General features: G+C 43.7%; 1 protein-coding gene across 2 annotated transcripts in view; it reads left to right on the top strand.

Moving 5' to 3' along the window:
* LOC123762747 (transmembrane 9 superfamily member 1) overlaps nt 1-13,748 on the top strand; it is a 119,567-nt gene that overhangs the window by 25,982 nt on the left and 79,837 nt on the right. For both annotated transcript variants that reach the window (XM_045749507.2, XM_069332293.1), the window contains exon 3: nt 7,053-7,134. In XM_045749507.2, coding sequence (XP_045605463.1) covers nt 7,053-7,134 — 82 coding nt within the window. The remainder of the gene's footprint in view (nt 1-7,052; nt 7,135-13,748) is intronic.

Here is a 13,748-nt window from a genome sequence, read left to right on the forward strand (position 1 = left end):
GCAAATTTTGTTGAAACAACACACCCAGAGCAAGCTTTAGTAGGCTGTTATGGGGGAGGTATGTGGTTGTACTGAGAAGGACTAATAGCTAGATTCAAGATGTATAAAAAATAGTGGGATAGATAGGCCCGGCCCCCAAGGAACATAGGTTCCTATTAATGATTCTATGTTTTAAATTACATGTCTGCTGTCTAGTAGCTAATCATCTACACCACTTCAACAGGATGAATTGATACTTCTCATACACTAACTTATTTATTAAACCCTCTAATAACCCCCATATACATTAATACAACTAGTTTCTTTACCACTCTATCTTACGTTAAACACTTTGGTCCACATAGGCAGGATGCAAGGTTTACAAATGCAAAACTAGGGTAAAGTCTACTTGGAGAAAGGCACTTGTAAGGCTTGAAGCAGTCTGGGTGGCTATGACCCACGTGGTTCACTAGTCACACTGGAGTACACTTAGTGATGCCAAAACACTGGCTTAGAATACACAATAACTATAAATACACCTAACCATGTAGCACAGTAACTATACAGAGATAGTACTTATCTTGGACATAGGTTATAGGGAGAGGAGAAAGGAGGAGGAGGAAGACAGAGCCCTACAGGGAAAGTCAAGACGCCACGGCAGCCAGCCAGAGAGAAGAGCGAGCACAGCCACCCGAGATCATTTAAGTATGCTGCTGGGACGGATATTTAGCTGATCGTACAGCAACAATCATCACAAGTTTACTCAGACATTCATTACTAGTTACTTTAATAATTCTAAAAATAGTTGATAACAAGTTCAATATTATATTTAATAATCAACAAGCCCAGAGCCTGAATGCTCTGTGAGAAACAAGATTCATCTTATGTCTGGCAAGAAAGATGGGAACAAATGTATCCCCAAGTTCTAAGGAGCCATGAATGTAAATGTTGTTATTAATTAAATATCCTTTTCACATGATCCAATCCTATCAATTAATGTATAATAATTATTTAGAGCTCAAATTGACCTCTGGTTTCCAGATAAGAACTCAGGGTCATAACATAGGCTCTTGCCTGAACCTTTTCAATGACACTGATGCATCACTACAGACACGTTAAAACAAAGGGAAAAACAAGTGTCGCTAGTCAAATTTTTAGTGATACAAAGAAGCAGTGAATCTTTTGGCTTCGGCGAATGTTCTGGTTTCTACTGGGTTGTCCCTTCCGCCGTGGTCGCGATCGATGGGTTCGGATCCCGGGAGCCTTGCGTCGGCTGCTGCATCGCCGGCTTCCTCTGCGGGTTTTTTGGGGTTCTGTGCCGTAGCGCCTCCTCGAGCCCTCACTCGATGTGTTCACGGATGCCTTGTCTCTCGGTTGGAGTTTTGTGACAAGTGCTCACCAGGCTGGCCAGGGTCGGTGGGGTCTGTCCTTCCGTTGAGCTCACAGCATGGCGGGAGTTTGCGGCAGTGTGGCATTTGCTTCAGAGGATTCGGGTTACTCGAGGAGCAACGATCCAGCTCCATTCGGACTGCTCCCCGGTGGTTCATTGCTTGAACCGTGGGGGTTCGATGCGGTCCTTGGATCTTTGGGGCTGGTCACTTCGGGTGACTTGTCTGCTGAGTTCTCGGGGTTTGTCTTTCCTGGCGGTTCATGTTCAAGGGGTGTCAAACGTCCTGGCGGACGGCCTGTCTTGCTTCATTCCCCTTTCCACGGAATGGACGGTCGACTCGTTCAGTTGGCTCTGCCGGACGTATGGGTGCCCTGAGGTGGACCTCTTTGCATCGGCGTGGTCGAGGCGTCTTCCAGTTTGTGGCGCCCTTCCCGGACTGCGAAGCCGTCGGGGTCGATGCCTTTCGGCTGGACTGGTCGAGGTGAAGTTACCTGTACCTCTTCCCACCGGTCCGGTTGTTGCCCCTGATCCTGGCTCAGTTGGAGACTTGCCAGGGGAGAGTAGTTCTGTTGGCTCCTTGGTGGCCGGCCTAGCCCTGGTTTCAGGAGCTTCTTGCTCGATGTCCGAACCCGAGGGTCTTCCCGTGGCTCTGCCTCTTTCAGCAGATCGGTTCAGTCTGGTATGTGGCTGGTTCGATCTTCTCAACTCTTCGCATCTGGTCTTTTTGACGCGGGTGTATCACCAATTGTATGGTGATCAGGTGGCTTCTTTGATGTTGTCCCACCTGCGAGTTTCGTCTAGATGGCAGTATGAAATTTCCTGGTGGTCCTTTCGGTATTTTTGTCTCTACGTAGGTTGTCTTCGATTTTTGATCAGGTTTTGTCATTTCTCTTGGTTGTTTCAGGACCGTCATCTTATGCCAAATACTGTCGCCTCGTATCGTGCGGCACTGGCGGAGCCGCTGCAGCTTGCTTTCGGGGTGGATGTCACTTCTACTCCGTTCCGCAAGCTTTCTCGGTCGTTTTTCACCTCCGGCCTGCTCATGCGCTGCCTGAGATGTCCTGGTCGTTGGACCGGGTCCTCTCTTTTCTCTCTCCTCCTCGATTTGTGGTGGCCCTCTCGGTTCAGGATTGTTTTTCTAAGGCTCTTTTCTTGTTGATATTGGCCTCTGGGGGTCGGGTCGGGGAGCTTCATGCTCTCCTCTGGCAAAAGGGTTTCTGCTCTTTTGGTCCTGGTGGTTGTTTCGTTAGTTTGCAGTTTTCTCCTCCTCTTCTGGCGAAGAATGAGTCTGCTGCTTTCCAAAGGGGTCCTTTCGTTGTTGATGCTTGGTTGGTTCGGCCGGAGGTGCATCATGTTTTGTGTCCGGTTGCGGCTCTTCGCCGTTATCTGCACACCACGGCCTCCATAGCAGGGGATGAGCTTTGGGTGGACCCGGTTTCCCTTCTTCCCTGTTCCAGGGTGCGGGTCTCCCAGGTCGTCCGCAGGATTATTCGGTCCAGCCAGCCTGCGGTCTATCCCCGTGCCCATGACGTTCGTAAGTTCGCGGCTTTGGCTGCTGTTTTTGGGAATATGTCCTGGGCTGACATTCGGGCACGGGGCTTTTGGAGGTCGAACAGTGTCCTGGCCGCACAGTATCTTGGTAATGTTCTTGGCCCTTCTCGGACATGTGTAGCCTTGGGTTGCAGGTTGCAGCCAGTTGTCTCAACTTCGAGTTGAGGAGCGAGTGACGACCGCCTCCCGGGTAAGTCACTCTTCTTTTTCTTTGGTTAGGTAGCTCTGGGGAGCCAAAGGGGCTCTCCTCAGAAAACCAGCATTTGAATGTAATGAAACGCCATTTTCTGGGTAAGACCCGGAGGCTCCCCAGAATCCCTCCTTCCCTCCGGTCGGTGTTTTTTCGTGTTTTTGATAGCCTCTGAATTGGGGAGAGTTGCCGGCGCGGAGGTCTGGGACCCCTCCGTCCCCCTCCCGGGAAGACGGGAGGGTTGTACAGACAGATGCACGGCGTTTGTGGTGACGTTATACTGGTTTCCTTGGTTTTGATTGGAGAGTTCTGTTGCTAGTTCGGCTTTTGGTTTGCAATTAATTAATCAGCAGTAGTTTGTTTTGGAATTCCTACCTTTCTTGGTGCCTGACCTGGTAGATGGCAGACAAAGATTGCTTCCAATTACACGGTGGTGTCTTTAGGCTATTGCTCCTCGTGCCTCTCTTGAGGGGGCCAGGTTCTGGCTCTGGTTCCCGGTAGGCCTAGAACTCCTTTGACTGACTGATGCCACTGTCTAATATATACTCATCAGCCCGGTATAACTCCGGGGAGCCTCCGGGTCTTACCCAGAAAATGGCATTTCATTACATTCTACGTTGGTTTTTTCAATAGGGGTGTAGCCGATGTACAGTTGGGCGTGCGGTAATGGGTAACCCTTTGGCAACTTCCCACGGTCTTGCGGGTGGGGCACGCCCATGTTTTGTACTTTATTTTCATATGTCTGTGTATGGAATTTTATTGCGATCACAGCAAATAGGACACTTGGATTTATTAATCAGTGTTAGTAACAAGACACCTGGTGATGTTCTTCAGCTACATCCTGCTCTGGTTAGGGCCCATTTAGATTATGCAGTTCAATTTTGGTTGCCGTACTATGGAATGGATATGGATTCACTTGGGCACGTCCAGCGTGGGATGACAAAGTTAATCCCTCAAATTAGATAAATGTCATATGAAGAAAGATTAAAAAAGCTTAAATTGCATTCACTGGAAAGGCGAAGAGTTAGGGGTGACATGATAGAGGTTTACAATGGGTATAAATTGGACAAGTTTAGATTTAGGAAAGACTTGGGTAAATACTGATTCGGTAACAGAGTTGTTGATTTGCGGAACCAATTACCGCGAAACGGGGTGGTGGGGTCCCTCGGTTGTTTCAAATGTGGGTTGGACATGTATATGAGTGGGATTGGGTGGTTATAAGTAAGAGCTGCCTCGTATGGGCCAATAGGCCTTCTCTAGTTACCTTTATTCTTATGTTCTTATCCCTTCAAGGTTCAGGTGGGTGGGCTTGTGCTCTGTTTCTCTCTCTGTCTCCCTCCCTCTCTTCTTCCTCCCCTTCTCCCCTTTCCTCCCTCTCTCTTTCTCCTCTCCCCCCTTCCCCTCTCCCCCCTTCCCCCCCTTCCCCTCTTCCCCCCCTTCCCCTCTTCCCCCCCTTCCCCTCTTCCCCCCCTTCCCCTCTCCCCCCCCTTCCCCTCTCCCCCCCCCCTTCCCCTCTCCCCCCCCTTCCCCTTTCCCCCCCCTCTCCCCCCTTCCCCTTTCTTTCTCCCCACTCTCATCCTCCTCACTCTCCCTTTGTGTCTCGTGTAGGATTTGACAGCAACTTTTGAAACAGTAACTGCTATGACATTACCCACCTGTCCTGACTGTGCATGTTGCTGTCCAGGAAAGAAGTGTGTTATAAGCTATGCATTTAGAGCCTGATTTATTTTAACACTTTCGCGCTTTAGATTAGAGATAACTCGTCGCCGTTTTCTCTTACGATTCCGCATAACAGCCGAGTTTTCTCGTCCATCGAAAAAATATTTCTATAAATTCCATTTTTTAACCGAAATGGATGGGGATACTTTTGTTTTGTAGGGAATTTATTTGCGAATGTTTTGGTACCAGAATGAATATTATATCACATAAACTTCTATGAGTAAAAAAAAAAATACACAAAGTATGTTTGGGGGTGTGGCGAGTGTGTGGCAGTGGGTTCCCTTTAGCCGTTGATATATCCAACACGTGGGAAATATTTGTATGTGTTATGTATATGTCTGTGTAGGGAATTTTACTGCGATCACTGTCATACAAATTATAAAATGTTTCAAAAAGTATAAACATGACAAACATCAAACGAACGAAAACAATGCGTTCGTTTCTGCCGCGAACGCATACTGAGCGACGTGGTTCTATATTTGGCGCTTCTCTTACACATGCTTTGTACAAATGTTATACAGTTCATCTTATAGAAAATTTTATTGCGAACACATTGGTATAAAAAAGAAATACGTACATAGAAAAGTAGGGTCAGGAAACGTATAAACTTTCCAAGCATGATTTCCCCCCTGTGTTTTCGCCAGTGCGCTCGCGGCTAACTACTCTCCACTTCACACACTCTTGCGGGTGGGCAATTACCTATATTAAACATTCATATGCATATGTCCGTGTAGAGAATTTTATTGCGATTCCAATGATGCCAAAATTAGCGATGTAGGACAACTGTAGGTTTCGCAACCATTAAGAGAGTGGAAACATTTTGTTGCTGTTTGGCGCTCTCGGCGAGTGATCTGCATAGTTTTTTATTTGGTGTTGATACTCCTTATGCTTGGGCGGCATTTTATAGGTATGCTCTTATAGACAATTTCATTGCGAACACAGTGATACCAAATTTAAATACGTGCGCCTTCAATTATTGTCAGGACAGTCAAAAGAGTGTACACTTTTCGGTCTTACCGCGTAGGCGCGCGAAGTGCTGAAAGCATCTGGGGTATTGTTTTTTTTTGAGCGCCGAGAGTGCGAAAGTGTTAATTTGTATACAATATTTTGTTACTGTATGATGTGTAACACACTGAAGTTGGACAGGCAGAGTGAGCGAGTGTAGCAGTTCTTGCTCACTTTTGCTACTGTGAAGAAATGTTTATATAGTACTGTACTTTATCTAGTTGCTTTCATTATAGTATCCTATTTAAATATTGATACAATGAAATTACAAATATACAGATATTTTTATTTACCACTGCCAGTGCTGTAGAGTGTGGTGCACTTTTGGCTCCATTGACAGTGACATGCAAGTTTTATTCACAGTAGCATTTCAGTTTATTATTTATATGTTCAAAGTATTGATACACAGTGATATTTATTTTAGTAGGTGTGTTTTGGCATACAACATTTTTTAAAACCTTTACAAAATAGTTTTGGAGGACAAAATATTATACAGTACAGTATTAGATTACTTTTGAGAAGATATTACAAAATATTCAACATACAGCTGATACTCAATGCATTATATTATTTATTTAAACAATAAACCAAGTAGAAGGAAGAGTGATAATTATTAAATATTATTATTATAGTAATTATAATAATAATTGTTGTTTTTAATAATTATCACTTCCTTCTACTTGGTCTTGAAGGAGGCCGGCCTCGGGTGAAAGGGGACTGTGACGATCTTTGTCTGGAACCCGTAGGTGCGGGACTGGGATGTCCACCTCCCGGGGGTCATGTGGCCCAGGCTCTGCTTCAGGAGGCTAGGGTCATTCATAACCTTGATGGGGTGGTTCTTCTCCGGCCACATCCACAGCGGTCTCCAGGGTTGGAGGTCCCTGTGCCCTTTTTCACCAACTTCGAGGTCATCCCCGGAACTCACAGTTCCTGCGACGGCGCTGGAACCAATCGTATTGGCGTATGCCTTTCCATTGGAAATTTACAGTGCTGTGGAGAGGGGGTACCTGCTGCCAGGGTAACAGCTTCTTCCCCAAATCGGCCTACCCTGGCTTTGCGCTCTGGTGAGGCCACTCCAGACCAGGCCGACACCAGAGCTCAACTCCATAGTCTCCTGAGACTGATGGAGGCCTATTACTACTACTACTACTACTACTACTACTACTACTATTAAAATCATTACACAAGTCAATATTAGCTTGTATTTTTTGTCCCCAGATTGAACATAAGAGTCTTTCACTGGGAGAAGTCTTGGATGGGGATCGCATGGCCAAGTCAGACTACCAAATCAAATTCAAAGGTAATGTTTTGCAAATTTAAGTTTCAGCTGTGTTTATAGCAAGATCTCTAATAAACAGGAATTATGTTCATAAAAGCATATATGTGATAAAGTAATTCATTGTCAAGTGAAACTTTTTATATTTTGATCACAGCAACATGAGTTATGTATTAAATATTTTGTATTTCTATCTTGTGTGTCCTGTTTCTCCCAGTTCAGTCTTTATAGGAATTTCTGGTAGGGATATCTTCTTGTTTTTACTGGTTTTCTTTTTCTAATTTGTTTTCATATACTGTATTGTGATGCAGACATGGTCTCTTATTATTGTTGGATCATGTAGCTCAATGGTGGTAAATTTCAAACTGTTTTAAAAATCTCTTGGGAAAGGAAGTGAGGGGCTTGAATGATATCTAAAAAGCATGTGTAGCTGCACCAGAATCTCGACACATATGCCCTGATGCCAGCTATAAACAATAACTTTGGAAGTTTTGCAATTCTGCATACCCTTGATATTTGCATGAATAAATTTGTAAATGTCAACCTAATCATAGATCCTGCATGTAGAAGTTTTCAGTGCATGAATGCTGTCCTAAGCCAAGCCCCTATTAACACTTTCGCGCTCTCCGCAAAGGTCACTCAGCCAACCGAATGTGCGCGCTGCGTTTTTATCGCTTAAGCGTAAAAACAAAAATGTGTATACTCTTTTTACTCTTCTGACCTTAGTTCTCATGCTACGTATTTCATTTTGGTACCAACGTGTTCGCAATAAAATTCTCTAGAAGAACATTAGTAAAATAAGTCACGAAACATATAGGGATACCAGCACCAAATAAATAACTACGTAGATGACTCGCTGTGAGCGCCCATCAGCAACAAAATGTTTTTACTCTTGGGATTGTAATCACCTCCACACTTGTTCTACAGCGTTAATTTTGGTATCAATGGACTCGCAATGAAATTCCCAACACGGTGATATGAATATAAGCGTAGAATAATGATGCAGCCCGCCCGCAAGAGTGTGGGAAGTGGTGAAATTGTTACCCGGTATCGGTGACGGGACGACGCACGGCGCTTTGAAAGTTTATACTTATTTCACTCTCATGACATTAATTTTCTATGTACGTCATTCATTTTTATGTCAATGTGTTCGCAATAGAATGTTCTATGTGCCCATAGGTTAAAAATATCAACAAAGCGTAAGTTAGAATAGCGACAAATATAAAACAACGCTGGAACATATCAGTGAGCGTCAAACACACACGAAATATTTTTACTTTTGTTATGTTTGTCAAGATTATACTTGTTGCACACAGTTATTTTTGGTTGTATATTGATCGGAATAAAATTCCCTAAACAGACATATGCATATAATACATGATATGGGGGAAGAATTACCAGTATAAACGGCTAAAGTCACCCACCTGCAACCCGTTTGGGACAAAATACCATTTGATCGAAGTTATCCACACCTTTCATGAACTTATTGTACCATGCAGCCTAGTGGTGAGAAAGAGAGCCTCATAGCGCGCAGTTTGAAACAAACCCAAAGTAAATCGGATAAAAATTGAATTTTATACAAATATTTTAAAAGTAGACATAACTTTGTGTCCACTATGTGTTTACGTTAGACGAAACCGAACGCGCCGGCGCGTCCAGATAGCGCGAAAGTGTTAATGCCTTGGCCCTGCAGGAACTAGCCAGGTTTAAATTAAGGATGACACTTGGCTGAATATGCAAGATGCCAAGAGTCAAGCACATTGTCAAGCACCATAACCACGTCTTAGGGTTATCTGCCTAAGCTAGACCACGACACCTGCCAGAATGGTTACAGAAACCCCAGAAAGAATTGGACAAATGGCTAGTAATTGGGACTAGTCCCTTTTTCAGTAGTATCTGGGCTCCACACTTCTACATGTGGTTTCAAAGAGAGCTCTGGGAGAGCGACAACTGTGTAGAGACTACAGATCACTTGATGTCAACGTGATGCCAGACTATTATGTGATCTTTCATATCCAGGATTTCTCACAAACTGCTTGGAGTGACCGCATTGTCTACCCTTGCTTTTGTTTATTCATTACGACACCTTTTAGCACGTGTGTATTCTTCCGTGCCCTTCAGACTATGCAACTTGGCCCCGACTTTGAAATTGTTTATGATAAGGTTGCCTGAGATTTACCTTTCTGATACTCCTTCATTAATGACCTACAGTACTTAATTTTTATTTTTTTGTTATTTTTCAAAGAAAATACAATGTGTTTTGTTACAATTTTTGTGTGCAAATGATTCATTCTTGCAAAACCACTAACACAAGCAGCATTTTGGGAAAGTTGATGTATAGCAGAATATTGGCAGATTTCCTTCACCTGCTTCCTCCTCGCATGACTGCCAACAGTGGTTCCCATTCAAAGAGAGCCTCTCAACACTTAAACTACATATCACAGTTCATAAACATCCATCATGTTATGATTCCTGTACTGTATAAACCTGCTAATCTGGACTATATGGGAAGGACCCCCAGCCGGATTAGCACGCTTTCCGGATTAACATACTTTTTCATCGCGGAAGTCCAAAAGTGAACATTTCCAACTATTTTTATACCAAACATAATTTGAATTGCCACATAATTATAAAATATTCAACTAGAAACCTCAACTTAACTTGTTGTAGTTCGTCTTCTTGATGCCACACATCTTGAAGTTAAGAATTCTTGACAATTTACATAACCTATTCTAACACAACACTAAAATTAACACTTAAAATTACTGTACAATTCATGAGGCAAAGTTAGTTTTGACTGGCAGCTGCTGAAGGCACTGGTTAAAGACTCTTGGCTTGCCTGTGAGGCTTCACTGGTTGAAGGCACTTGGATTGCCTGTCAGGCTTCACTGGTTGAAGGGCCTTGGTTGCTTTTCTTGCAAAAGTAAGAATCAAGTTTTCTAAGACTGTTTTCTAAGAGAAGTTCCGGATCAGCCGGGCTGTGGTGGGTATGTGGTCCTGCGGGCCGCTCCACGCAACAGCCTGGTGGACCAAACTCTCACAAGTCGAGCCTGGCCTCGGGCCAGGCTTGGGGGAGTAGAACAACTCCCAGAACCCCATCAAGCAGGTATCAAGTTAAGCTTGCCTACTGTGTTCATTGGCCTTTTTATGATCAGCTCTTTGGTTCGCCTCAGGTACTGATACATGTTCCCAACTTCTGGATTAGCACAGCTGGATGAAACTTAATTAATCCATCAACATAGGACATGAATACACTCTGTTTCGTGGTCTGTGGTGTTGGTTCCTTCATCCTCCACTTCTTTGTCAACCTTACCTGTAATAGATACCTGGTTGATACCTGGTTGATGGGGTTCTGGGAGTTCTTCTTCTCCCCAAGCCCGGCCCGAGGCCAGGCTTGAATTGTGAGAGTTTGGTCCACCAGGCTGTTGCTTGGAGCAGCCTGCAGGCCCACATACCCACCACAGCCCGGTTGGTCCCGAACGTCTTTTAGAAAACAGTCTAATTTTCTCTTGAAGATGTCCACGGTTGTTCTGGCAATATTTCTAAATGCTCGCTGGGAGGACGTTGAACTGGTTCTATTCTGCATTTTCTTCCATAGTACTTCCATAACTCCAGTACTTTGTTATCCAGTACTGATACATGTACTTACTGTACATATATCATGCCTAGTCTACTGGGCATAGACTCTAGAATCTCTTCTTCATTCATCACACCATATCCAGGGTTATTAGCATCTCTTTCAAGCCAATCAACCACATTCTGTCTTTCTAATTTTTTGCCAGCATTTCTGAACATTCCATGGATTTCATCTGTGAATCCTCCAAAATTCATTTCTTCATCCTCCTCATTGATGACCATAGACATGAGGAGTTTTTTCAGGAATTCTTCAAAGTCATTTCCTTTACTTAACTCCACACCTTGGCCCAGATGGCTTCCTTTATGGAATAGTTCTTCAAATTCTCAAGGGTTCTTTTAGCCCTGAAATCCACGCCAAGTTCCATATCTTCAAGAGACAAAACCACCAAAACTTTGTTGAACATCGTTTTGGTGTACAACCTCTTCGTGGGCACAGATAACTCCCTGATGCATAGGCTGGATGTGAGAGGAAGTGCCATACACGTTATCTTGCCATCATGTGAGGTTAACGTGTCGATTCTGGGGCAGGCAGGCGCATTATCAAGCAACAGCAAAGCCCGAACTTCGCTTGGCCTCACTTTGAGTTTCTTAACTTTATGGTCACGAACTTCCTTGCAGAACACGTCATGAAACCAAGAAATAAAGATCTGTGTAAACCATGCATTCTTTAAGTTATAATATTTCACAGGCAGTCTGTCCAAGCAATGTTGCAAGGCTCTTGGTTTCTTTGATTTGCCAACAATTGCACACGTAATTCTGTCTATGCTGTCGGCATTGGCACACATCATGGCAGACAGCCTGTTCTCTGTTAACTTTACGGCCTGGCACACAACCCTCACTCCTCATAGTTAGTTTTTTCTAGTAAACTCCTCCAATACAGCTCAGTTTCATCAGCATTATAAATTTGATAAGAATATAAATTATTTGACAACATGTATGTTCTTAACCCTTGTATGGTGCCTGGCTATTTAGCATGTGTCACTCACAGATGCATACCAAAAAAAAAAAAAAATTATTTTTCCTTCTAAACTTGTTAATTTGTGTTCACTGATCATGGGAAAAATAATAAAAAAATCGTAAGTGGCATATATTGCCTGCTATAGGGCGGGGAAGTCTGGCAAAAAACAGGCGCTGACTCAGCGTGCGTCCCAGGCGGTCTGTTACTCGCCAGCTGTCAGGCCGGAGTTGCCACAAAGAGATAATTACCTAATTATTTCAATGTCTCTGGTGTGTAGTGTGATATATTTATATAATAAAATGAGTGAATCATCGCTGTACTCAAAAATATGGTGTGCATATTATTGATTCAATTATGTTCATCAGTGAACAAATACGTTGTCGGTTATTACACTATATACTCAGGTTATATATAAGTATCTGCATGTTTTGTTCACCATAACGAACCACTAAGTTGCTATTATGAGTCAAAAAGTAACGAGGAGTGACCGCCACACACCAGCCAGCCACTCACTCCCTCAACACCTCACTCGCCCACATTCTCCTCCCACCATACTGTTTTTGCTTTTATTCACTATATACAGACATTATATATAAGTATCTACATTCATGTTCACCATAATGAACCACTAAGTTGGTATGCTGAGTGGCAGTGCCAGTGGCAGCCTGCCACTGGCTGCTACTTCCTCCCTCCCTCAAGTCACCTGACTCACCCACATTCTCCTCCCACAATACTGTTTTTGCTTTTATTCACAATATACAGACGCTATATATTAGTATCTACATTCGTGTTCTCAATAACGAACCACTAAGTTGGTATGCTGAGTGGCAGTGGCAGCCTACCACTGGCTGCCACTCCCTCCCTTCCTCACCTCACCTGACTCGCCACCATTCTCCTCCCACCATACTGTTTTGGTTTTATATACAGACATTATAAATATAAGTATTTACATGTTTTGTTCACCATAACTGTACATCTAAGCTTGTATGGTGAGTAAAGGCACAAAGACGTAGCTACTCACACAGTCAGCTGGTGGCGGCCGCCCTCATGGCCAGACGCACTAATATTTCTCCTTCAACAATACTGTTTGTGGTGTTATTACGCTATATACACACATTATATATAAGTATCTACATGTTTTATTCACCATACTTGTACAAGTAAACTGGTATGGTGCCCAAAGACCATAGTGGTCACCAGTAAACAACATGATAAGTCGTGCAGACGACGCAACCACCCTCACCAAAATGGCGGCACCCAACCTACTCCTCTTGCTGTTTATACCTTCTATACACACGTTATATATAAGTATCTACATTTGTGTTCACCATAGCGAACCACTAAGCTGGTATGGTGAGTGCAGTCAATATAAGGTGGCCACACACAGTCAGAAGACAACGCCACCACCCTCCCTCCCACAGCATTACTCCTCCCTCCATGGAGCACAGCGCTAAATATCACCACAATCCTGCTATTATCAGAACCCTGGCCAGTTTTATCACAGTTTGGGGTCTTCTGTAATAATATCATCGCTACATAACTGTATGAACAAGTATTTTATGGCATTTTTAGGCGATGCTGTGGTCACAAGCTGAACAGCAGTGCTGTTAGCTCATGCTGCATGCATCAGGCTTGGTAGCTCACTCAATACTGAGGCCTCTAACACCCGGGAATTTGGCCCATGATTTAAAAAAAAAATGGCGTCTGTTTACAAGAGCCCTGATGAAGGTGTGGTGAAGGTGAACCCTGTGTATCCGCGGCCGTTTAAATCTTGTGTAGTACTCCAAAGCATCATATGATGTGATGCGCAATTTACTGCAAGTCGGTCAGAGCATCATATGATGCGATGCGCAATTTAAGGGTTAATTTATGTTTAAATGGTACCACGCTGCTTGTATCTGCACTCGATTCTTCAACAATTTTCCTCTTCACAATATTTTGTCTCCCTTTGAACCTTGCAACCCACCCTTCACTTGCTTCGAAATCCTTTATTTCAAGGCTTGCTGCAAACCTACCTGCAGCATTTCTTATTTCTGGGCCATGA

Source organism: Procambarus clarkii, chromosome 27 (genome assembly GCF_040958095.1).
Source record: "Procambarus clarkii isolate CNS0578487 chromosome 27, FALCON_Pclarkii_2.0, whole genome shotgun sequence".
Lineage (NCBI taxonomy): Eukaryota > Metazoa > Arthropoda > Malacostraca > Decapoda > Cambaridae > Procambarus > Procambarus clarkii.